This window comes from Chiloscyllium punctatum, chromosome 6 (assembly GCF_047496795.1).
Source record: "Chiloscyllium punctatum isolate Juve2018m chromosome 6, sChiPun1.3, whole genome shotgun sequence".
In the NCBI taxonomy this organism is placed as follows: domain Eukaryota; kingdom Metazoa; phylum Chordata; class Chondrichthyes; order Orectolobiformes; family Hemiscylliidae; genus Chiloscyllium; species Chiloscyllium punctatum.
The window spans coordinates 50,964,009-50,990,500 of NC_092744.1; the positions used below are offsets into that span (position 1 = coordinate 50,964,009).

General features: G+C 40.8%; 1 protein-coding gene across 5 annotated transcripts in view; it reads right to left on the reverse strand.

Annotated features, from left to right (window-relative positions):
- The window catches only part of slc33a1 (solute carrier family 33 member 1), a 70,657-nt gene that overhangs the window by 28,214 nt on the left and 15,951 nt on the right, over nt 1-26,492 (reverse strand). For 2 of the 5 annotated variants that reach the window (XM_072572647.1, XM_072572645.1), the window contains one exon: nt 16,135-16,938. In XM_072572647.1, coding sequence (XP_072428748.1) covers nt 16,135-16,885 — 751 coding nt within the window. In that variant the 5' untranslated portion in view covers nt 16,886-16,938. Of the gene's footprint in view, nt 1-16,134; nt 16,939-22,606; nt 22,999-26,492 lie in introns of those variants that run through there. The other 3 variants (XM_072572643.1, XM_072572646.1, XM_072572644.1) reach the window with 3 other exon arrangements.

Below are 26,492 nucleotides of genomic sequence, written 5' to 3' on the forward strand. Positions count from 1 at the left end.
AGAAAAATGATGGAGAGAGTCAGTGCTGGCATGTACCCATTTTAACTTCATTCGTGACTGGAAATGATTCAGAACATTATCATCCAGAGCATGCATTAGCATACTGTCTTGAAACTGAACTATGATGAATTTCTCAATGTAACCAAATTTCTCTAGTACCACAGTTCACAATTAGCTCTACTATTCCTCCAAGAATCCTTTTACAGTTAATTAATCTATAGATGACTTTTTGAATTTAACTGCCAATCTATTCTTATATTGTCTCTTATAATTCCTTTATTAATTCTTAACTTTTTATATGCTCCAGGATTCTCTCAAGGTAATAAGCTGACATTTGTCATACATCCCTTTTGTCCTATTTTCCAACTCCTTTGAATCCAGGGACCTCTGGCTTTGGGTTGTCATTGTTTTACCTTTGGTTGGAATGTACCTAGACTCTACCCAAACCATCTACTCTTTAAAGTGCACCCATGTCTCTAATACATTGCTGTCTGCCAGTTCCTGACTGCTATATACAGGCCAGGTCCTTGCACAACTTGCTAAAATTAGCACTCATTTGTGATCAACCTGTTAGGACACGTTATGACACATCCCTTGAGCAGATGGGATTTCAATCTAGATCAAGTATTTTTATTGCGATTGTTCCATCTCCTAAATAATTATTCTGAATTTTCCCAAGATGCTTCCCCATTTTGACATTTGCCACTTGACCCAAGTTCATTTCACATGATTAGATGTAGCAATGTGTTTTTCCTCATTGGGAAGGAAACAAACTGTTCAAGAATGTTCATCTGAACATTTTAGAAATTCCACCTCTTTCCTCCTAACAAGATAACTCTATTCAGTATTGAATGAAGCAGTCAAAGCCCATCATTATTACCGTTTAGTTCTTGCAAAACACTAATTTATTTGTAAATCTGTTCGATTATCTTCTCTATTTCCTAGAAAGTGCGCCAGCTCATCTAAGATCTTCTTTATTATTGCTTGACTCCATCAAAAACTTCAGTCTTCATGGACATTCTCTCTCTTTACAGAAATAAACATCCTCTGTAAGTGTAGGTCAAGTTTCCTGTTCAGCCTTAAAAGGCACACCTACATTATGGCAGCTTAATATTTCTATTTCCCTCATATTGATATTCTAAAAATTATTAGACCTAATAGCTATTGCAGAAACTTGGCTGAGAGATGGACAGGACTGGCAGCTCAATGTTCCAGGTTTCAGACTCCACAGCAAAGTTAGAAAAGGAGGCAAGGCCAGGGTGGGGGGGTTGACATTTTTGCTGTAACCAGAGAAGATATTGCTGAAAGATCATCCAGTCAAAATGTATGGATAGAAATGACAAGTAAGAAAGGAAAGATCACTGATGGGATTGCACTATAGGCCCCTTAATAGTAAGACAGAAATTGAGAAACAAATATGTAGTGAGATCTCAGATATATGTAAGCACAATATGGTTGTAACAATGGGGCATTTTAATTTTCCAAACATTGACTGGGGCTACCACAGTGTTAAAGGTTTTAATTGTCAAAAATTTGTCAAATGTGTTCAAGAAAATTTTCTTTATCAATGTGTGGATGTTCCTGCCAGAAAAAGAGCAAAACTAGGCATTCTTTTGGGAAATAAGGCAGGGCACCATCCAGGGCGAAGCAGCCTGCTTGACTGGAACCATACCCCCAAATATTCACTCTCTCAACTACTGAAGCTCAGTAGCAGCAGTGGTTGCCATCTCGAAGATAAACTGCAGAAATTCACCAAGGCTCCTTAGACAGCACCTCCCAAACACATAACCACTTCCATGTACAAGGAGAAGGACAACGAATACATGGGAACACAACCTTCATCAAGATCTGCTCAAAGCCACTCACCATCTTGACTTCACCATACTTATAGTATTAAAATCCTGGAACTCCCTCACTCACTGCACCATGGATATTCCTACAGCACATGTCACTGTTCAAGAAGGCAGCTCACCATTACTTTCTCAAGGATAACTAGTGACAGGCAATAAGTGCCAACCTGAGCCGGTGATGTTCACAATCCACGAATGAATTTTTGAGAAATACATTATATAGGAACTGTAACAATTTTTGTTTGCTCCCTTTCATTTTCGGTCGAGAGGCCTGTGACCAGTGGTGTTCCATAGGGTTTGGTTAGGGTCCTCTTGTCACTAATATACTGTAAATGATTTGGATGAGAATATAGAAGGCATAGATAATAAGTATATGGATGACACAAAAATTGGTCACAGACCAAGAAGAAGATTTTCTAAGATTACAAAGGGATCTTGATCAAATGGGTCAATGGGCTGAAAAAGGCAGATAAAGTTCAATCTGGCTAAGTGCGAATATTGCAATTTAGTATAACAATTGAGGGTAGGGCTTATACAACTAATGGTAGGGCCTTGAGTAGTGTTGTAGAACAGAGGGACCTAGGGGTGCAGAAACATCTAATGTCCAGGAGGTCCACACCCCCCCCAATCCCTGGGGCAATTGCAGTTTTGCAAGCTTAATAAGAGGCCGATAATAACACCCAATAAAAGAACTAAACCAGCTATTTAATTTCCGAAATGTTTGCCCAGGAAAGTGTAAAGAGAGCATCTTCAAAGGGTACAATAAGACAGGAAGAACATTCAAATTGTTAAGAGTGACTCGATCCAACCATGATATTGGAATGGCTCCCCCATCGTTGAAGGTCTTTAGTCCTGTCAAACAAATGACCAAAATTAGCCTTGAGTAACTGATGAAAGCTCGAGGTAACAGAGAGGCCCAAGTAAAGAAAACCTCCCTGTGCCCACTTAAAGGGAACCCACCTTCCACGTCAGGTATTCACCTAAGTCCCCCCACAGGCATAGCCTCCAACTTTGAAAAATTGATCTGGTAACCTAAGAACCAAATGAATAAATACACTATCAAAAAGGGCACCAAGACTGCTGGGTTCGAGAAAATAATAAGATCATCTGCATATAGTATAATCTTATGCGCCTTCAAACCCACCTTTGGGGCAGCTATATCAGGGTCCCCAAGAATGGACTCCGCTCAATCACAATGTGAAAAGCAATGTGAAAGGGGACAGCCTCACTGACTGCCCCTACAAAATGTAAAAAATATCAGATCTTATGCCATTGGTGAGAACTGCTGCCAGAGGATCACCATAAAGGACCCTTACCCATCAGTAAGCACTTCACCCAGTCCAAACCGCTCCAGGGTCTTAAAAATAAGATATGGCCATTCCACCCGATCAAATGCCTTTACTGCATCCAAAGAGACCATCAACCCTTGAACCAATCGCTGCTGGCATACTTGAATCATGTTAACCAACCTCCTATTATTGGAGGATCTGTGACCCTTTATAAAGCCCATCTGATCATCTTCAACAATAGAGGGCAACACCCCTTCCAACTTCAATGCCAAAGTCTTAAACAAAATTTTAAAATCAGAATTTAAGTGTGAGATCGGTATATAAGAAGCATAGTCCTCTAGGGCCTTCTCTTTCTTGAGGATAAGACAGATATTAGCCTCTCTCAAGGATGGTGGGAGGCAATCATGACTATATGAATAGTCATACATGTCTAGCATCAGCCCTGACAGTATGTTTATAAATTCTTTATAAAACTCAATGGAAAAACCACCAGGGCCAGGCCCCTTTCCACTTTGAAGTTGCCTCACTGCCTTCTGTATCTCTTGTGCTGTTAATGGAGCACTAAGCAGAGACACCTGCTCAGCAGACACTCCAGGAAGATCCAAGTTTCTAAACAAAAAGACTCCATTTTATCCCATCTATCCTCACAACATACAGACTGATACAGTTCAGAATAGAATCTTTGAAATGCCGCATTGATCTTTTTTAGCATTACAATTAAGAATCCCACCCCCTTCCCTAATAGAAACAATAGATTGGGAGGCATTCTTCTTCCTAACCAAATCGGCCAGATATTTACCCAGCCTATTACCATGTTCAAACAACCTTTGCTTCACAAAGGAAAGTTCCTTCCTGGCCATATGCGTAGGTATGGAGTTTAAGGCAGACTGAAGGGCTGTGATCCACTGTAGCTTAGGTCACTGACGGTCTTCTGTAATATGCCATCTCAGCTCCCTTAAATCATGCCTCGAGCAGACACTGCTGCTCTCCCTTCCATTGTTTGACTGATCAAGTACGAGATAATTATCCCTCAAGCATGGGCCTTAGCAGTCTCCCAAAGAATGGACAGTTTACTAGCTGGTGTTGGTGGCCAAAAATGCTTCAAATTCCTAGAAAAGTACTCAACGAACTTGCTGTCCTTGAGGATGAAGTGATCCATTTGCCAGTACAGAGAGCTCATTGCATTTCCCTTAACTTCGACCACTAAATATACTGCTGCGTGATCAGAGATGGCAATACTCCCAATTGAATAAGATACCACTGAAATCTAGAAGAGCTGCGGGAATTAGGGAAAAAAAAACAATCCTTGTATGGCACTTATGAGGATTGGAAAAAAATGTAAAGTCCCTACCCGTAGGGTGGAGACGTCTCCAAATGTCCAACAACTCCAGTTCTACACATAGATCACTTAACTGTTTAGATTGTGCAGAAAGCTTTGGAGGGCCTTTGGCCATGCTATCCAGCACAAGATCCATAAAGGCAATTAAAGCCTCCTCCTGTAATAATATACCGCAACACAAAGGCCATCAGCTTAGATAGTGCATCAGTCAAACATTTAAGGGGTTGGGCCAGAGGACAAGAGACATTCAAAATATCATATTCCTCGCCATGTATTAGGGCCTTAAGGATAACAAACCAACCATATTCATCTTTAACGTAATCTATTGAACTAAATGGAAGATTCTTTTGGACTAGTATGGCTAGCCCCCTGCTCTTAATCTTAAAAGAATGAGAAAAACATCTGAACAAAACCGCCCTGCTGTAATTTCAAGTGTTTCTCATCATTAAGGTGAGTCTCCTGCAACAGACAGCATCCACTCTCGCCTTTTTGAGGCTCAACAATACCTTTTTTTTTAAACTGGCAAATGGATTCCTCTAATATTTCAGGTGCACCACTTAAGAACACTGCTAGCCATGATCCTTTACAACCACCTTTGACCTGCTGAGAGGAAGATTTCAAGTTACGGTATGCTGAGCATAAACAAAAGAAGAGTTGTGAAGTCTATTTAAGAAACCAAAAAACTAAACTAACTACAAAGCACAAAAGATACTTAATGGGGGACTCGAGCCCCTGCCCACAGAGGGCACTTACACCTCCCTCACACATCTCCATTTCCCCGTCCAACTCGAGTCGCACCCCAGACCCAAGCAATAGATGGAAACTGACAAAATAGTGAGCAATCCACCAACCCCCAACTATATATCAACACCAATCCTAATCGGAGAAAAGAAAACACACCAACAGCAGCCTCTTTAAGAAAAGGGTAACGTTACAAGAAGCACAGCAAGAGAAAAAGAAACAAACATTATTGTCCATGTCAATAAATCCATCCAAATTATTTTAAAGTGTCCAAGAAATTTTTCACTTGTTCCAAGGAATCAAGTGACTGCGCCGAATCCTAAGTAATACAAAGCACCGCTGGGTATCTCATCAATATTGAATATCAAGGTCCTTGAATTTTTTTCTTGACCTCAAACAAAATTTCTTTTTACGGATCACTGCCACGGAAAAGTCCCAGAAAAAAATATTAATAGTTTCCTGACCAGTCAGGACCTGTGGATCTTTCCACATCCTTCCAGAAGATTCCAGGGCTCTCTGCTTGTCCCTGTGGCTATGAAATCGTACCAGGACCAGGCGGGGGCACTGTTCCAGACTGGATCTGCGCATCATAACCCAGTGAGCTCTGGCAACCTTCAACCAGTCCATCTTGGTATCCCAGCCAAGGAATGTGGCAGCTAGTTTTCAAAAAAAAAAAGCTTGCTAGCTGCCCACCTTCCACTCCCTCTGGCAGCCCAACGACCCAGATATTTTTCCTCCCACCTTTGTTTTCCAGATCATCGACCTGTTCAGTCAAAGGCCCAAAATCCGCCCTGCCGAGGACTCGACCTCAGTCTCCATGATTTTCCACTGACCGAGAGTTTAATTGAATATTTTGTTTACTCAAATTTATATGCAATTGCTCCAAGGTGCATGATGAAGAACTGACTAGATAGACGTTAGCAATTTTGCATTAACAACAAAAAAAAATTAAGGTTCCTTTTAAGAGAAAAAAGTACAGTGGCTGCATATGCAACTAAGGAATAGGATTTATTTCAGTATTATACTATGAAGCAAATCCACAAACAAAAGGAATCTCAGAACAGCAATAAAAGAACAAGCTCAGGACATCCGGATGAAAGAAGCTGTTAAACTTCATTTTAAACTAAGTGAAACATATTTATAAGATTCAAATTACATCTAATTTTATATTATACTGCTGCTGTAAACTCCCAAAACAAGTTACTCCACATCCAGTAGTATTATCAAACCTAAAAGTAGTTTAAACACACTGAAGTTTTTAAAATTCATAATTGGATTGGGTGTCTTGCCCATCCTAGTCACCCTCAAAAGGTGAGCTGCCTTCTTGATTTGATGCAATTCATTTGATATAGATACCTTTTAGTTTGTGTCATGTGCAAACTAGTTTTCCTATCCATATTAGCAGAACAAAAGTGAAGCCAAAATCTAAACAGCAATGAGATTCATGACCAACATCAATCATAACTTACTTAACAATTGGTAGTTCAAAGCAAGCAGGGACAGTCCAGCTCGAGCACTGCAAGAAGAAATGAATAATATGGGTGTTCCCATGATTTTGGTTCACTTGGAGAGCTGCTTCAATATCAGTAGGAGGACCCATTCCAAGAACAAACACCTGGTGGCCCTTTACACCCAAAACAAGATCTTTGTTGCAGATGTTGACAGAGAGCAAGCAGGAAATCTGGTACCAGGTGCTGCTGGAGGTGCATAACAGAAGCATGATGCCCAAGAAGCATGGGTACAACAGGTAGGTAATATTTCCGTTTCAGCCAGCACCATCAGCAGCTATATTGGGGGAAGTCAACTGAAAGTCTCCTGGCACCAGCTGGAGAGGAGCATCAGCAAACATGAGAGATGGAGCTGCTTCTCAAAAAATAGCAAGTGTGGAAGAGATGGAATCTATTTGAACACTTCAATGACAAGTCCCTCCCTCCCACCTGTGCTGCCTCTCTAATCAAAGTTTAGAGAAGCATCAAAAGGTGAAAGAGCTGGAACAGAAAGTGCTGAAGTTAAATATCCACGATTGGAGGAGTATTTATATCTCTTCTATGCTTGCTGCTTTTCCATTAACCGACTCTATAGTCCATTCCCAGCCTTACGTTTGATAGAAATAGGAGTTCGTCTAAAGCCCTAGAAGCAGCCCTGAAGGATAAAACACACATTTAAAATGGCAATTTCATGAAATACCAATGTTGAATATCTGCAAATAAGCATATATTTCTCATCTGTCTCCATTAACAGACCAGGAGTGACAATCCCTGAAGATGTGATGTGTCAGTAAACCAATATGGCAGAAACCTGACAAAAGTTTAACACTGCCAAACCTGGAAAACAAATCTGTTGGGTTTTCAGAAGCTAGTAATGAGTTAACAGTTGTTACAGGTATAATGTGTATAATCAGATGGGAGTGCAAAAATTATTGAGTAGAGGCTGAGACATTCCAGTGGCATGTATTCAAATTAGCTAAGTTGAAACCATCCTGAAATTTGGGCAGAGTTCTTTAGGAGTGCTATTTGAGTACCATAGGTGCTAATTTTGTAATGCAGACTTTATAAATGACTATAAACTGATTTTATATTCAACAAAAAATTTTAGCAATGCAAAACTATACAGTTGTTTCCCATTCTAAACTACATGTTACTGTTTAAAGTAATGACTAAAAGAGTTAATGTTGGAGTCTGAAATAAGCTCTACCCAATCTGATAATATCATACCAACTTGGGTGGGGATAAGACAGAACAGCTTATGATCTTGTAAAGACTCACATCCTACCAGTTCCAATAATCTAATTAATAACATCTAGGTTAAAGTAACTTCTATCCAATTGCTATTATGAATTAAAGTTCATCCTGTTTAAGGGAAGTGTCTTCTTGTTAAGACTCAATTAATGGCATCCAGCAGTTGGCATCCCAAAACATACAACATGGTAACAGCAGTTTGCACTGTTTTTTAATACAAGGTAACAATGATGAGAATTTCAGTACATACAGGATAAGTACCGTATGCTTACTGCTTTAAAGACAATAACTTTAAAGCACTACTCATAAAGTTAGTAGATCTAGTACTCTCTCATTTCAGCTATCTGCAGAGAAACCAGTAAAAAAAAAATCAAGAAAGAAACAGCACTTCATTCTAAAGCTTTTTATTCACACCCAGGATAAAAATAAAAGTAAATGTTTGCTAGAAGGTTTTCATATCTGCTGGAAATTTGTAAGGAAGTGAAAACCTGCAGAAACAGTCCCAATTGAGAAATGCAGTCTGCAAGCAAACAAATATTGGAGCTCAGAGTGTAAAGGCAAAAGTTCCTGTTGAGTATAGGCATAACGTTAAATTAACTTTGCAGATTGGATTGAGGGGGATAGGAATACTTAAAGCTCATAATCAAAGTTGCGGCCATAGCAAGCGAACACCACAAGGCACAGCTACAGTAAGGAAATCAAAAGCCATAGTTATTTTAATCAAGGTTACAATATTAGTAACATCACAGAATCAGAAGTAAGACATCAATGAAGAAATTGAAAAGACTGAACAGTGTAACTGAAGAAGATAGCAAGTTTACTGAAATAAGAGCAAAGAATCCATAACTTAAACTGTAGTTCAGGCAGGAAGAAACTATTAAAGCCATAGAAAATTGCAAAAAAAAAGGACAGGCATTGTAATTTAGGAGACAAATGTAGGAAATCATCAGTTTTGTTTGTGAAAATAAGTGGAAAACCTCCAATTTGATTGCAGAAATGCAGGAAACTCCCAGGAAAACAGCTCTGAGATACAACGTTACTTTATTACAGAATCTGAAACTTGAAGACAAGGAAAATAAAACAGCTTTGCTATCCAGCAGGTTTAATGGCCGACTGACCAAAGAAAATAAAGCATTGAGTCAGTGCAGACTTGAAAAGATTTGAAAGAAGAAACAATAAGAAATGGCAGTAGAAATAATACTACCTAGCAGATTTAATTTCAGAGAAATTATTCATTGTTTAGAGTAAACAGTTCTTAAGATCCTGCTTCCAAACTACATGCTAACTCACAGGCAAACAAATACACAATTTTATCAATAGAACCTACAGCTGATGTTATAGCTTCTCTAAACATAATAGGTATAAATACGTTTGATAAAGTTCTAAGCTTTTACAATTATTTTCATCTGAGAATATAAATTTGTTGAAAGAACAAGGTTTAATAGAAGAGTTAAGCTTCCAGGGACTCCATAGATAATTAATGATCTCAACAGATGAAATGGAAAATAGGCCTATAAATTCTAATTTCACAGCTCCAATGAAGAGACAGAATTGCTGTTGGAATTACGGATGAGTTTTTGTCAAATTCATTACAGTTTATAGAAGATCTGATTTTGGAGAATAATATTCAAATTGTGTTGGAAGCAGCAAGAGTCAGAGAAATGCTGAGGGAAGAAGGACAACTTTATTCTAGGAAAGTAACTGAATCCAGTTTATCAGACATAAGGCAAGCGATTTGCTACTTAGTCTACTCAATTTCAGTGTCAGTGTCATGATCAACAAAGCCTGACAGGCAAGAGCAACGCAAAACTATTTTTTTTAAAAATGCTTTGTAAAACTATAGGTCATTTCCAGAAGATGTGTAGAAGTAGGACCACATTACAGAACTGTAAAATTTCAAATAGCTATTCACTCAAAAGTTGGTAATGGAATAGAGCTAGTGTCATTAGAAAAGATACACAATGCATTCCTAGGAGAAATTGATGAGTCAACCAACTCAAGTTTGACATAATCTGTTGATATTCACAGACATCTCAATGTTATGTGACACAGGGATAGTTTCACCATCTTATCAGATCATTTACCATGGATAAAGAAACAGAAGTTGCAGCCTACAAATATAGAACTATTCCAGGTGGAACAGCTCTCACAAATTTGAAAATATGTTACAAGCAACACTACAACAAAAAAGTAGACAATAAATATATAATGTATATTGGTGGAACCCATGAGTACTACCCTTTTTTTTTGCTGTCTGCACCTTGTCAAAGACTTTGGTTTGTCATTTGAATTTTCTTCAATGAAGATTGAAATAGAAACCTTCATATCAACCATGTGTAGTTGCAGATTTCCATTCTGTTGGCAGTATAAAACAATTCTTGTCTGCCAACGTAAGGTAATCTCAATGAACTGTCATTTTGGTTTCATCATGAGTTTAGGAAGCCCAGTGAAATTCACTATTTCCTGTTTCTTGACCTATTGTTTTCTTCCCTCTCTCTCTGATAGTCTTTACATAAACTTACCATAACTTGGTCTCATTTGACACATCATTGTAACTAGTTAACTCCTACAAGAGCGCTGAAGTCAAGATATGTATGTGCTCAATAGCAAGGTCTTTTGACATCCGAGCTCACTGAGCAATTTTTGACTAAAACTGTTCAAGCATCAACACAGCTTGTTGAACAACCTGTAGAAGCATATCAGAATTTGATGATATTGAACAGATATATTCAAGAGGTATATTTCAGTTCTTCATTTTCCATAGAATCATCGGTATCGGTATGAGTTAAGTCAGCAACAATCCTCAACAAGCATGATTGAGATGTGAACCTCTTGTTTTCACAAGTAATAACGTCTCAGGAAGGAGAATGAAGATGTTCAATTGAACCTACAGGTCAAGTAAAGAGTTTACATTCAGATGTATCATTAAATAGAGATGCTACATGGATTGAAATAAAACAAAGAACTGCGGACGCTGGAGACCAGTAATTTCTCCAGCAGTTTCAGTTTTTGTTTACTATAAAGGCTAAAGATGGGTTGAATATGATTCTATAATAGCTAACAGTGACAGCTACAGACTCAGGATACAGTCAAATAGAAACTAACTGGCAGGAATTTATGATACTGTCAAGAAGAAATTACTTGGTCTAGAAATGCAATAAGAAATCCAAACATTGCAAAAGCGAAAATGCACTTTTCAACATTCATCTTCAGAGGTATATTCAGGAGATTAGTGGTCCTCCAGATGTTGTAGGGCTAAAAGAAAGAGTTCACCTGCAAAAGAAATTCAGGAGATAAGGTTTCTCCAGATAAGCTACTAGACTCTCATTTAGCAGGAAAAACATTGCGTGAAGACTTCCAAGAGATTAAAAGGCCGTCCTGTGTAGAGGTACTTAACAGAACATACAGGCTCATGAAAAGAACCCCCCTAACAGTCCTGAAGCAAAACAAAAACCTACTCATCTTCAAAGTTCAAAAAGAGCATGTTCTGAAGAATTATGAAATTGAGTGTTGGCCATTGTCACTATGATGTATGTAAACATATAAACGTTAACAAATCGGGGAAAAGAAGCTTGGTAGGAATTATATTTAAGATAATGTTTCTGAAACGGTTAATGCTGGAGACTCCACTAAACTCTGCCAAAATCTGATGTCATAGCAACTTGAATCTTATAGAATGAAGACTTATTTTCTTGGTCTCCTGGTTGTCTTAATAACAATGTTGATCTTACTAGTGTAATTTGTACTCTATTCGTATTGAGTCATAAACAACATTCTTCTTAAAAAAGAGCTTATACTTGTCAAATCTCAACTGGTGGTATCAACCTACCTAACACAAGTTGCCAACGGTTAACATTCCAAAAGATACAATATATTTCAAACAAATACTAAACTTTATTGTCGACAGTTAGTCTTCCTATTTGAATAAAATATTTAGTCACGTTAGAAGCAATTCATAGAGGTTCATGTGACTCATTCCTGGGATGAAAGACTTATGTAGAGGGATTTAATATGTTGAGCCTATATCTATTAGGGTTTAGAACAATGAGGTGATCTTATTGAAATATAAGGGTACTTGATAGCATGGATATCGGAGGCATCTTTCATCTTGTAGTGGGACGACATCAAGGGGACACCGTTTAAGAATAAATCAATCAGTCTCGCTTAAGATCTTAAGATGTAGGAGCAGAAGAAAGCCATTCAGCCCACATGTCTGTTCTGCCATTTAATGAGATTATAGCTGATCCAATCATTCACAATTCTACTTTCCTACCTTTCTCCCATTTGCTTTTATTCCCTTACTTATTAAAAATCTGACTGACTATCTCAGCATTGAGTATTCCTAATAGTTCAGCTTCAACAGCTATCTGGTGGAAAGAATTCCACAGAATCACTACACAAAGAAATTCCTCATCGCATTCTAAATGGGTGACTCCTTACCAAAATTACTCCCTCTAGTCCAGGACTCTTTGGGGAAAATAACCTCTTCTTGTCTAACCTGTCCAGCCCTGAAGAATTTTGAATGTTTCACTAAGGTTGCCTCTCATTCTTCTCCAGTGAATACAGGCCTAACCTACTCAACCTGTCCTCTTGTGAAAATCCTTCCATACCTAGGATCATATTTTGTACAGCTTTAGCAGGACTCCCCTGTTTTTAATACTCTGCCCTTTATTTCCGTTTTGCCTTCCCAGCTAACTTGAATGTTTTGTTTTTTGTGATTCATGCACAACAATCACCAAATCCCTTTGTGCCGAAGCTTTCCGCAGTCTTTCTCCATTTAAATAATACTCTGCTCTTCTACTCATTCTGTCAAAGTGAATAATCTCTCAATTTCTCATTTGCTTAAACTGTTTATATCCCTTTGCAGGCCCTGTCATCCTCACCATTCTCCATCCCACCTATATTTGTGAGATCGACATACTTGATAATAGATTTGCCTCCCTCATCCAAATCAATTATATAATTGTGGCATTCAGTTTACTGGACTTCATCAGATCAGGGAATACATAATGGGACTGGATTAGATCAGGGATGAATTCTTAGTAGCTACGTACAGGGCAAGAACAGTGGTTTTGCACTGCTAAATGGAGACCTGATTATAGAGGGAATGTAGGACCTTTAAAATGGTTGAAGCATTTACGTGAACAGCAAGAGGTAACCACAGAGATCAGTTTCAATTGATATTGCTGTAGACAGAACAAATACAGTTACACCCAAAACCACAGAAACCACAAGGGTATAAGAATGTGAGCAGTGAGTGTAAGGTAGCTGCTACCTATCTAATATCTATGAAGTTGCCCATCTTTGCAGTTGTACCATCTATATAACTGTCATACTTCTGCAATAAAGACTTAAAGAAGACATTGTGTAGTTCCCATGCCTGGTTATTTCTATTATTGGGAAAAATGAATACCCAACAATAATGTTGTAAATAATATATTGCCCGAGCACTGATACCTGTGGTATTCTTCTACTTTCATAGTCAGCCTAAAAATGACCCCTTTATTCCAACACCCTATTCTAATGCTAATGTGCTATCCTCAAATGTTATGGGCTATTAAGTAGTCTTTTTTTGCAAGGTTTGTAGCTCAGGTTGAGGTTTAGAGTGTAGGTTTGCTCACTGAGCTGTAGGTTTGATATCCAGACGTTTCATTACCTGGCTAGGTAACATGATCAGTGGCAACCTCCAAATGAAGCGAAGCTGTTGTCTCCTGTTTTCTATTTATATCTTTCTCCTGGATGGGGTTCCTGGGGTTTGTGGTGATGTCATTTCCTGTTCGTTTTCTGAGGGGTTGATAGGTGGTATCTAGATCTGTGTGTTTGTTTATGGCGTTGTGGTTGGAGTGCCAGGCCTCTAGGAATTCTCTGGCATGTCTTTGCTTAGCTTGTCCCAGGATAGATGTGTTGTCCCAGTTGAAATGGTGTTTTCTTTTCCATACGTGCGTAGGGCAACGAGGGAGAGAGGGTCGTGTCTTTTTGTAGCTAGCTGGTGTTCGTGTATCCTGGTGGCTAACTTTCTTCCTGTTTGTCCTAAGTAGTGTTTGTGGCAGTCCTTGCATGGAATTTTGTAGATGACGTTGGTTTTGTCCATGGGTTGTACTGGGTCTTTTAAGTTTGTTAGTTTTTGTTTGAGTGTTGGCGGGTTTGTGTGCTACTAGGATTCCGAGGGGTGTTAGTAGTCTGGCTGACATTTCTGAAACTTCTTTGATGTATGGTAAGCTGGTTAGGGTTTCTGGCTGTGTTTGGTCTGCTTGTCGTGGTTTGTCCTTGAGGAATCTGCGCACTGTATTTTATGAGTATCCGTTCTTCTTGAATACGTTGTATAGGTGGTTCTCCTCTGTTTTCCAAAATTCATCTGTGCTGCAATGTGTGGTGGTTCGTTGGAATAGTGTTCTGATACAGCTTCGTTTGTGTGTGTTGGGATGGTTGCTAGTGTAGTTAAGTATTTGGTCAGTGTTTGTCGGTTTTCTGTATACGCAGGTTTGTGGTTCTCCGTTGTCCTTTCGACTGTGACGTCCAGGAATGCGAGTTTGTTGTCGGTTTCTTCCTCCTTGGTGAACCTTATGCCTGTGAGAGTGTTGATGATGTTAAATGTCTCTTCTATCTTGTTTCATTTTGTGATGACAAAGGTGTCATCTATGTAGCGGACCCAGCTTTTTGGTTTGATGGTTGGTAGGGCTGCTTGTTCTACTCTTTTCATTACCGCTTCTGCTATGAATCCTGATAGCGGAGATCCCATGGGTGTGCCATTGGTTTGTTTGTAGATTATGTTGTTGAAGGTGAAGTGGGTGGTGAGGTACAGGCCCACTAGCTTCCTGATGTTTTCGTTGGTAATGTTAAGTAGTCTATTGTACGATATCTTGCCAAATACTTTTGGAAATTAAAATTTTACATCTTTTGGTTTCCCTTTTCCTATTCTGCTTATTAGAATTCTTTGAGATGGTAATAATAGTCAGGCATGATTTACCCTTCAAAAACTCTGCTTTCCGAATGCTTTGCTAGTGCATCCTTATTGTACATTATCCAAACAACAGATGTTAAGTTAACTGGCTTATAATTACCTTTTCTTTGTATCCTTCCCTTTTTGAGTAAGGGTTTATATTGGCTCCTAGAGTTCTCCAAATCTCGAGGACTTTTCCAGTATCCAAGGATTCTTGGAAGATTACTACCACACTCCACACCTATTTCCTTTAATATCCAAGGATGCAATCTATCAGGTCCAGGAGACTTATTGGCCTTTAGCCCCATTAGTTTCCCTAGCGATTGTTACTGTATTTATGTTCTCCTACCTTTTTCCCTCGATTTACTATTTTTAAGTGTCCTCCACCATAATGGCTAATGCAAAACATTTGTTCAACTCCTGTATCATTTCCTGGTTCCATAGCTTCATTATCCAAGGAGCCTATATCACTTTGGCCCCTCTGTCCCATTTTATTTAAAGAAATGCTTACTGTTCATATTTATATGTGGAATTCCCTTCCCGAAAAAGCAGTGAAAACTGGGATATTGCATTTATTCAAGGTACAGTTAAATAGATTTCAAAAAGTAGAAGAGTCAAAGTTTTGATGGCAGACAAGAAGTGAAAGTTACCATGGTCCACTGCTCTCCCATCAGAGGTGAATGGTGAGTTGAACTGGAGAGTCAATACATCTCAGGCAATAGACAGGTTGAAAAAGCAAAGCTTTCATAGTGATCTCAGCAGTATGAAAATTGAAGCGGTGCAGTTGGAATCTCTACAATGCAAACCAACCATCAATCCAACTGAACTAAGTTAGAAACATGGCATTGAGATGACAACCAGATCAACTATGAACCTTTCAAAGACCAGAGCAGGCTCAAATGAGTTTCTTTCTCTATTAAGTCCTTTGTTTGTCCTCAATTACTGTTGCCATCCGAAGTTTTTATACTGAAACTGCACACAGATTCTATGACATTGAAATGTGTGGAAGTGAACAATTATAACACTGTAAAAGCCAAAAGTAACCGGTGACACTTAAAAGCATAATCGGCACTGCAGGTAAAATGCTAACTTTAGTAAAATTATGCTTTTGTTAATGACAAGAATTTTCAATGTTCTTCAATTAGAATATCCCAAAACTATTTTAGCTCAAGAGCTTTTCAAAGAAATTTAAAATTGAAAGCTGAACAATTTTAAAATCAAAGCTTCAAAACTTTACCTGATAGAGTGACAATTCCAGTTGGTTGAGATTGAGAACGTAGATATGTGTTGCAAAATTCTGCTGATTCCAATGCCAAGAAGAGTACATTACCCAGAAAGTACCCTGCTGTCTGTCCAACTGAATTGCAAGTAGAAGCAAGTCCTACATTTTCTTTGGATAGCATAGTCAATGCCCAGCCATCCACTGCTATATCCTGAGTGGCGGCCAGAAATCCAAATATAAAGAACACAACTGTAAGTTTAACAATATCGGGGCTAGTATGTTCATCACTCTTCAATAATTCATCCACTTCAAATGACAGACAAAGCATAAAAACGCCCAAAAAATACTGAGTTGGCACCAACCAAGATTTCCTCCGCCCAAAGGTTGGAAAATATGCAGCATCCACTAAGGGTGCCCACAGTAGTTTTAGACTGAAAGGCCAAAACACAAAGCTATAAATAGCTTGGTCCGAATAACTAACATTTTTGCTTTGTAGTATAAGTGGGATGCTCCCAGCCAAGCCAAGTGGAATTCCTTGCAGGACATAAAGGAATAAGAGCAATAAAATGTTATTGAAATCATTTGTAAGGACTACTTTATGATCAGGTTCCAATAATCCATTGTCATTGTTTTCTAAAAGGCTTTTGTTTTCATCTACTTCCAAATTGGTTTCATGGCTCCACATATCATTTTGTGGGTGCCAAGCTTCAATGGGATCATGAACACGTTGTCTGCTGCGTTCTTTGGGTATATCTGATGACGGCATGTCAGATCTGAAGACTTGGCTTAGTTCTTCAATCAATACATCACATATGGATCCTAAAAACAAAAAGAGTCAAGAAAATGTTTCAAGTTTCAGTAAAAAAATGTTGTTCATAATGAGCAGTTGAATGTTTCTGGAAGCACTTTACTTAGATAACAGATTTTTTGCATGTTAAAGAGCAATTTACTTTCTAATTTAGATATTTTAAATGACATCATAAAAATTTCCCTCATCGGCACTTAACAGCTTGTGTCTCATGAAAACATTTCTGCAGCCTCTGTGTAATGTTTTAATTTCTGTATGCTATTTGAATTGAAGCCCCACTACAGTAAACTTAATTGTTGAATTTCAAGCTGTTTCTAAATTAAAATGCACAGAAAGCACAAATGATCAAACTCATTTTATTTAGAATTCTCGATAACCAGGAAGAATCAACTATCAACACCTTTGAACACATTTCCATCAGAACTGACTTTGAATCCATGTCTCAAGAAGTGAAAAGAATAGAACAAAGTTATTCAACACTGGTATTTAAAAGTTTTTAACACATACTTGTTACCATGACTTGTTCAGACCTGAATCATACTTATGGACTGCAATATCTGCAATCATGATTTCTTTGTTGAGTTAGGTGGCAATACCAAAGAATTGCTACTGTTAACTTAAACAATTTAACTCTTATGTCTTTAGCTGTATGACATTTTTTAAAATAAAAACTTCCCATGTTACTTAAAAATCTTGGAAAAAGTATAAATTACAATCATGTAAATAATGATGAAGTAAATTGTTTGTTAGTGGAATTCTTTTAAAAATCAAAGACTGAACTAAATTTGCAAACATCACTGGAATAATAAGTTGTATATCATCTGGATCCAATATTTGGTACCTGCTCGGAGCACACAATGGGCAACTCTACACAACAATTGTAAAAGTAAAATTTTACTAGTGTGAGAAGCACAAGGAAAGGAGCAAGCTGCAAATACGGAAAATGGTAATGTGTATCTGGAGGCTTAAGATGCATCGATATGTGAGGTACCATAGGAGAGTGGAGGAGGCTTGTTAGTTTAAAGGCCAAAGTGATAAATTTGCATTTCATTCTCAGGGATTCCTCCTGCAAATAAAGAAATGTAAGGGGCTTCAGATTATACATTCTCTAAAAGTATCAAAAAATGCTGGGATCCAAGAACCCTTTGAATCAGTTTTCCAAACAAAAATTATGTATTGTGCCTGGTATGCCTCCAAGCAATGGAGAGTTTGCCCCTTCATAACCATTATTTCCAGTTTTGCTCAGGCTCCCTGATGCGCCACTGTGGTCGACTATGCCCTTGATGTCACGATCTGTCACTCACCTCACCTGGAGAAGTCAGCTCTTCTATCCATGTTTGAACCAATACTATTGTGAGGTAAGGAGCAGATTGGCCCTGGTGTAACCCAAACTCAGCATCACTAAGCAGGTTATTGGTGAGTAGGTGTTACTTGATAGCACTATTGATGACACCTGCCATCACTTTACTAATGATGGATAATAGGCTGATGGGGCAGTAATTGGCCAGTTGGATTTGTTCTGCTTTTTGTGCACAGGGCATACCTGGACAATTTTCCACATTGTCAGATAGATGCCAGTGTTACAACTGTACTTTATGACCTTCGCTAAGGGAGCAGCAAGTTCTGGTCTTTGCATGGCACTTGAGAGGCATGAATGTGCCTTGCCACATTTCAGGTCAAACTTGGATATTGTCCTACCTTTGAGCATAATTTGATTTATTATCAAGGAGTTGCAAATGGCCTCACTGCTGAGCAGGTGTTACTTGATAGCATTTTGATGATATATTCCATCGCTTTTCTGATAATCAAGAGTAGATTAATGGGGTGTTAATTGGCTAGGTTAGATTTGTCCTGATTTTTGTGTACAAGACATACATGAGCTATTTTCCATGTTGTCAGGTAGATGCAGACACAACTTGGCTAAGAAAACAGCAAGTTCTGTGGCACATGTTTCAATACCCTTGCCAGAATGTTGTCAGGATCCATAGCCTTTGCAGTATTTCATGTGGAATTAATCAAATTGGCTGAAAACTGGAAGCTGTGATGCTGATATCTCTGGAGGACACCAAGATGAATCATCCAATCAGCATATCCTGCTGAAGATTGCTGCAAATGTTTCAACCTTATCTTTTATATTCATCTGCTGGGCTTGCTTATATCGGCCATGTCTATGCAGGCTAGCTTATTCTAGTGACAAGACTTCCTTTGGCAGTCTGGAGGAAACAGCATTCCCTGCTGTACAGGACATTGGTTAGGCTACTGTTGGAATATTGTGTGCAATTCTGGTCTCCTTCCTATTGGAAAGATGTTGTGAAACCTGAAAGGATTCAGAAAAGATTTACAAGGATGTTGCCAGGGTTGGAGGATTTGAGCTAAAGGGAGAGGCTGAACAGGCTGGGGCTGTTTTCCCTGGAGCGCTGGAGGCTAAGGGGTGACCTTATAGAGGTTTACAAAATTATGAGGGGCATGGATAGTGTAAATAGACAAAGTATTTTCCCTGGGGTGGGGGAGTCCAGAACTAGAGGGCATAGGTTTAGGATGAGAGGGGAAAGATATAAAAGAGATCTAAGAGGCAACTTTTTCACGTAGAGGGTGGTACGTGTTTGGAATGAGCCGCCAGAGAAAGTGGTGGAGACTGGTACAATTGCAACATTTAAGAGGCATTTGGATGGGTATATGAATAGGAAGGGTTTGGAGGGATATGGGCCGGGTGCTGGCAGATGGGACTGGATGGGTTGGGATATCTGGTCGGCATGGTCGGGTTGGACTGAAGGGTCTGTTTCCATGCTGTACATCTCTATGACTCTATCACATGCTCCTCTTGACTGGAGCCCATAGAATTCTTTGGCAAAAAGTTTAAGAGGGAAGAGACGAGAGAAGAGTAACTATGGTTATGTACATAAACCTTCAACAGGAATTTGGTAAACTCCATCAACTTGTTAACCAAATTAAAGTCCATTTGATACAAGGACTGATTATTGAGTGGATGAAAAGTTATCTTAGTGAAAAGCAAAGAGGGATATAAAAGCTCTTCATCAGATTTAAGGAAAGTATGCAATCATGTTCCTCAAGGGTCAGTGTTAGAAATACTACACTTTCTGATACGTATTATTGACCTTGATTTAAGGCATAATTTCAAGGTGTGCAGAGGCCATGTACTCAAATATAAAATACAAGGATAATTAATAGATTTCAGGAAGACTTGGGACATTCTGATGAAATTAGGAGGTAAAATTCAAAGCAAAGCAGTGTAAAGTAATCTTGGCAAGAAGAACGAGCAAAGGCAATGCAAACCAAACTATATTCCTTTAAAAGATATGCAGAAACAGATTGGTCAGGAAGTGTTAAATTTACAGTTTGTTTTAAGGTGGCAGCAGAGAAGCTAAAATGGTATTAAAGTGATTTTTGGCTTTATTAAGAGAGGCATAATGCAAGGAAATTATTCCCATAGATCATTTAGATCCCAGATGTAGCACTATGGCAAAATTAGATTAGATTAGATTATTAGATTACATTACAGTACAGTGTGGAAACAAGCCCTTCGGCCCAACAAGTCCACACCGACCCGCCGAAGCGCAACCCACCCATACCCCTACATTTACTCCTTACCTAACACTATTGGCAATTTAGCATGGCCAATTCACCTGACCTGCACATCTTTGGACTGTGGGAGGAAACCGGAGCACCCGGAGGAAACCCACGCAGACACGGGGAGAACGTGCAAACTCCACACAGCCTGAGGCGGGAATTGAACCCGGGTCTCTGGCGCTGTGAGGCAGCAGTGCTAACCATTGTGCCACCATGCCGCCCACAAATATTAGATTAAATTACTTACAGTGTGGAAACAAGCCCTTCAGCCCAACAAGTCCACACCGACTCTCCAAAGAGCAACCCACTTAGACCCATTCCCTACACCTAACACTATGGGCAATTTACCTAACCAGCACATTTTTGGACTGTGGGAGGAAACCCATGCACACACAGGGAGACTGTGCAAACTCCACACAGACAGTTGCCTGAGGCAGGAATTGAACCCGGGTCTCTAGCACTGTGAGGCAGCAGTGCTAACCACTGTGCCACCAATCTGGGCACTTTATGGATTTCAAAGCTTTGAGGGAGCAGTGTGGAGCTATTTACTAAGGTACAGGTAGCATCAAGGATGAAAAAGTTCAGTTATGGAAAGATAGATCTCAGAAAGTGGGGTTATGTTCAAATAAGCACGCCAAAGAAAAATTTGATGAAGCTTATCAAAATCTTGAAGTGTTTTGATAAATAGTCACTTGATAGTACGGAACTGGAATATTGCTGAAAGAAATCTTTTCATCTTGCACTTATCAATACAAATTTCATATTTGTATTTTAATTCAGATGAACACAAGTTTAATAACTTCAACAGCATGCCTTTTCTTCAGCAATATTCAAGTTTGAGTAATAAAAGCATCCCAGAGGCAGAGGGTCAGAGGTCATAGTTTAAGGTAATTAGTAAAAGAACCAGAAGATACGCAAGTAAAAAACACAAATTGCAATAATCTGGAACATACTGCCTGAAAGGGAGCATATTGAAGTCGAAATAAATTTAGAATAACTCTGAAAAGGAAATTATTTATCTAATCAAAAAAATTGCCCAGCAGTGGGGATAGAACAGGGCTGTGAACTAATCATACTTAATAAGGAATGATTCCAAATAAATCAAGTCAGCCAAAACCACCTTAATGTCAAAAAGTGCGGCACTGGAAAAGCAGCCACACTTTTCGGCTCTGATCGCCAGCATCTGCAGTCCTCACTTTCTCCTAAAACTACCTTAAATAAATGTATCTGAAATAGCATCAGTTTACAATAAGCAGCAACTTATTTTAAAGTTTTACTGAAGTATTCAATTATAATAAATTGCAAAAACAACTTTGAGCAAATCATAAACAATACCCAATCTCCAGTTATGTTTGAGTAGTCAATTCCTTATGCAATAAATTATAAGGACGATGAACTTCAGAATATAACATAAACATATTTTATGCTGCTGATACTAGCACATACGGTAAACAGTTACTGTAATTCAGTTGGTTGAACTGCAATGCAGTGATGCCAAAAGCACGATTACAATACCAAAACAAACAGTTTACAATGAAGGTCCCTCAATCGCAATCTTACCACTCACCTGAAGCATGGTAACCCTCAGATTAAACTACGATCAATAGTCTCTTCGTAAAGAGAGAGCAGGCCTATGATGCTGATAGATTGTGGTAAATTTACTTTACCAGCATGTATATACATACAGTAATTTTACTTGCATGCTTTTGAACATCTTACATTCAAAATGTAACCTAATATAAGCATTACTTTCGTTGAAAAAATGCAATGAATTTTAGTTAATGTCCAAGATCAGGGATTATGTGATTAGAACATTTCGACAGCCAAATTTCTGGATTATGTTACAAAATTTCACTTTTGCAGCATAAAATCTTTGAAAACAATAGACTGCACTAAACTGTTTCAGAGTTCTACCAAAGGAGCAGCGACGAAGGAAAGTACTGTACACCAGGCCTCTCTCAGACAATACCTAATAACACAAGGTCAAACAAATTTGTCTTTTTAAAAACAAATACTAGGCAGCCTCAGTGTGGCGGATCAAAAGCCAGAGCAAGACCCAAACTCCTCGGCCAGTGGCAACGGTTTCATTACCAGAATCAGTTCCGTGTATCGGACGAGAAATGGACTTTAGCATCAGGTCCTCATGAACACAAGCTGCAGTCTGAAACCAGGCCAAACTCAGTCACAATCGAGTGAACAGAGGCGCTTACACACTGACCTCAGTGTTCACATTCCTCCGAGAAAAGCGGCAAACCTCTGATCGGAGACACGTACTACTCCATCACTTCACCCCCAACTACCGGCGACTCCAAAGTAAACTGTCCTCACCTGCTGCTGCCTGGTTCCTGATCCGGAATGCCGGATACAACCAACCAGCTCCTCCCACAACCGGCGGTGGCGCAGCACTGACGTGGCTCATCCTAACGGGTTTATCACCCACAGGTAACTACAGCCCCAGTAACTTGAATCCCAGCCTCTTGGAGCTTCGGGAATATCAGTCGCAGACTCCTGGAACCTCACCCACAAATTGCTAAAGCCTGGGGAACCTCACCAACGGGCTACTGGAGTAGGGGAACCTCAATCACAGACTGCTGGAGTCTGGAGAACCTCATCCATCGGCAACTGGAGCCTTGGGAAACCCCACCAACAGGCAATTGGAGCCTGGGGAACCTTACCAACAAGCTGTTGGAACCTGGGAAACTCGCCCACAGATTGCAGGAGCCAGGAAATCCTCCCCCACAGACTGCAGGAGACAGGGGAACTCCACTTACAGACTGGTATTGACATGGGAACCTCACCCACAGGCTGCTGGAGTATTGGGAACTCACCCATACTGTTGAATATACAGGATTCTCACTGAGAAGCTGCTGGAGACAACAGAACATCACCCACAGGCTGCAGGAGATAGCACAACCTCAACTCAAGGCTGCTGAAGACAAGGGAACCTCATCCACAGACTACTGGAACCTGGGGATCCTTGCCCACAGTTGGCCGGAGAGAGCACAACCTCACCCACAGGCTACTGGAGACTACGGAACCTCACCCACAAGCTGCTGGAGACAAGGGAACCTCACCAACAGGCTATTGAAGCCTTAGGATCTTCACTCCCAGGCTGTTGGAGATGTCAGAACCATGCTGCTGGAGTCAAGGCAACCTCACCTAAAGGTTACTGGAGCCTGGGGGAACTTCACCTGCAGGTGATTGAAGCCTTATTCACAGGCTGTTGGAGCCTGAGGAACCTCTCACAATTGTCTGCTGGAGACTGAGGAACGTCCCCCAGAGGCTACTGGAGACAGGGAACTTCACCAACTTCACCCACAGACTGATGGAGCCTGAGGAACCTTGTCAGTAGGTTGTTGAAACCTCAGAAAATTCACCCACAGTCTGCAAGAGACAAGAGGAACCTCCCCCACGTGCTGGTGGAGACAGGGAGTATCATCCCCAAGCCATTGGAGGCAGCAGAACCTCACCCCAAACTGCTGGAGACAGGGAACGTCACCTCTCTCCACAGGCTATTGAGATGGGAAATCTTACTAGAAAGGCTGCTGAAGGTAGGGGAGCCTCACTCTGGCTGTTGCATCCTGGAGAACCCCACATACAGGCTGGTGGAACCTGAGGAATCTCTCCCACAACATGGTGGTGTTAGGGAGACCTTACCCATAACCTGCCAAGAGTGATGTAATGGTAACATCACAGGACTAGCAATCCATCAAAGTTTCACTTACATTTCCACAAATGTCGTATATTCCATCTGTTGCTCCCGATGCAGTCTCCTTTACATTGGGGAGACTGGACACCTTCTCACAAAGCGCTTCAGGGAACATCTCCGGGACACCCGCAACAATCAACCCCAGTTCCAAACTTCCAGCTTAGCACCATCCCCATGACCTGTCCTACCTGTCAATCTTCCTCCCCAACTATCCGCTCCACCCTCCTCTCCCACCTATCACCTTTACCCCTTCCTCCATCCACTTACTGCACTCTCTACTACCTTCTCCCCAGCCCCATTCCCTCCCATTTATCTCTCCACCCCCAAGGCTTCCAGCCTCATTCCTGAAGAAGGGCTCCTGCCCAAAATGTCAATTTTCCTGCTCCTCGGATGCTGCCTTACCTGCTGTGCTTTTCCAATACCACTCTAATCTCCAGAATCTACAGTCCTCACTTTCGCCTAGTTGATTTAACCTTACTGCGAATCCTCTTGCAAGGATGCTGACCTTGAAGAAGTTCTCCTCCTTTCGCTACAAAGATCTCAATGAGTCTGTCTCTCACTGCAACCCCCAAGTTGTTTCCTCTGCCTTGAAGTTCTTCAACCATGTTCTGAAACAGACTCGTTATCACAGCCACAAGTCCTTCCTCAATGCCTGCCTCTACAACCAACTGATTCCACATGGACTCCAGACTACATTCAGACCAGCACATTTTGGATCCAAACAGGACAACCAGTACAGACAACAAATTCAAAACCACCAGCAACGGTTCTCCTTCCAGAACTCCACTCCACACTCACAGCCATGCACCACCATGCGCCACCACCTAACCTCTCTACAGTCAGCTATGCCTCAACTGAGGGTCACACTGTCTCAGAACTACAAAGGATCCCTTCTGTACTATATCCTAAGAAGAATTTGTACACTCAACAAACAGTATTTCTACACCATTTGAAACATCAAAAATTTTAAGTACACAAAATTATATACCCACCTCAATAATCAACATTCCTTGAACATTCCAGAAGCTTCCCTCAGCCTCGGGAACTGTTTGGCTGCCACCAGCCTCGAGGCCGGGACAGCCACCATCACTACAGCGATTGATGACTCACTTCCGCCCCCATCAACGGGCAGCTTGCAGCCATGGCCGCTCGTGCCACCTTCACAACTGCCAGCCAGACAACAGCCGCCAAAACCACCAGACAACCAACAGCCACTGCAATTGCCATGAGATCTGCCACCGCCGGGACCAATGCAAGGCCTAACTGAGAATACACTTCCGCCCCTCCTGTTGCCACCGCCACAGCCACTTCTGCCCCCTCTGACGTCAGCCACACCATGCATCCCACAACTTCTGACCCCTTCACAACCACTACCGCAGCCACTTCTGCCTCCTACGAAATCACCCACTTCCGCTCGTTTCGTCACTTCTGCTGCCCCCCATCCACATCACCACTGACACCATGCATTCTGTGACTTACGGCTGCTTCCACAGCAATGTCCATCCCTAAAGACTTCACCTACACCATGTGTTTCGTCCCTCCTGCCCCCAATGTCATCGCTGACGTCGCATGTTCAGTGAATTCCGCGCCATTCTTTCCTCCACCCCCCCCCCCCCCCCCGGCAGCCATCGTCGCCACTTCCACCCCCACCAATGCCCCCCACGGATCCCAGTGTCATCATCCCTACCCCCTAGCACTCCAGGGGGAATAGCATCTCTGCAAATGACTCCTCCCCCAAACCTCCTACCACCACGCCCACTCCAGTTACAGTCTCCACCCCCATTTCCAACTCCACACCAATACCAGATCCCAGCTCTCAACTTTGCCGAGTTTTCACTATTCCCCCTAGACCTCCCCCTCACTGAGGACAAACGATCAGTCTTCAACAAAGGCCTTACTTCTCAGCCCCCTCTGTCCACGCATCAACGAATTCAATACGCGTCGTGAGGTTGAACAGTTCTTCCACCACCTCTGCCTCCGAGGTTACTTTTTCAATCAAGACTCCCGCCCACCCTCTGAGGATCCCTTCTCCCACCTCCAACACACTCCATCCACCTGGACACCCCGTGCTGGTCTATTACCTGGCCTCAATCTCTTCATTTCCAACTGTCACTGGGATATTAACTGCCTCAACCTGTCTACCCCTCCCCCACTCCAACCTCTCACCTTCGCAAAACACAGCCCTCCACTCCAATCCCAACCTCACCATCAAACCAGCGGACAAAGGGGGTGCAATGGTACTTTGGGGCACTGACCTCTACAGTGCTG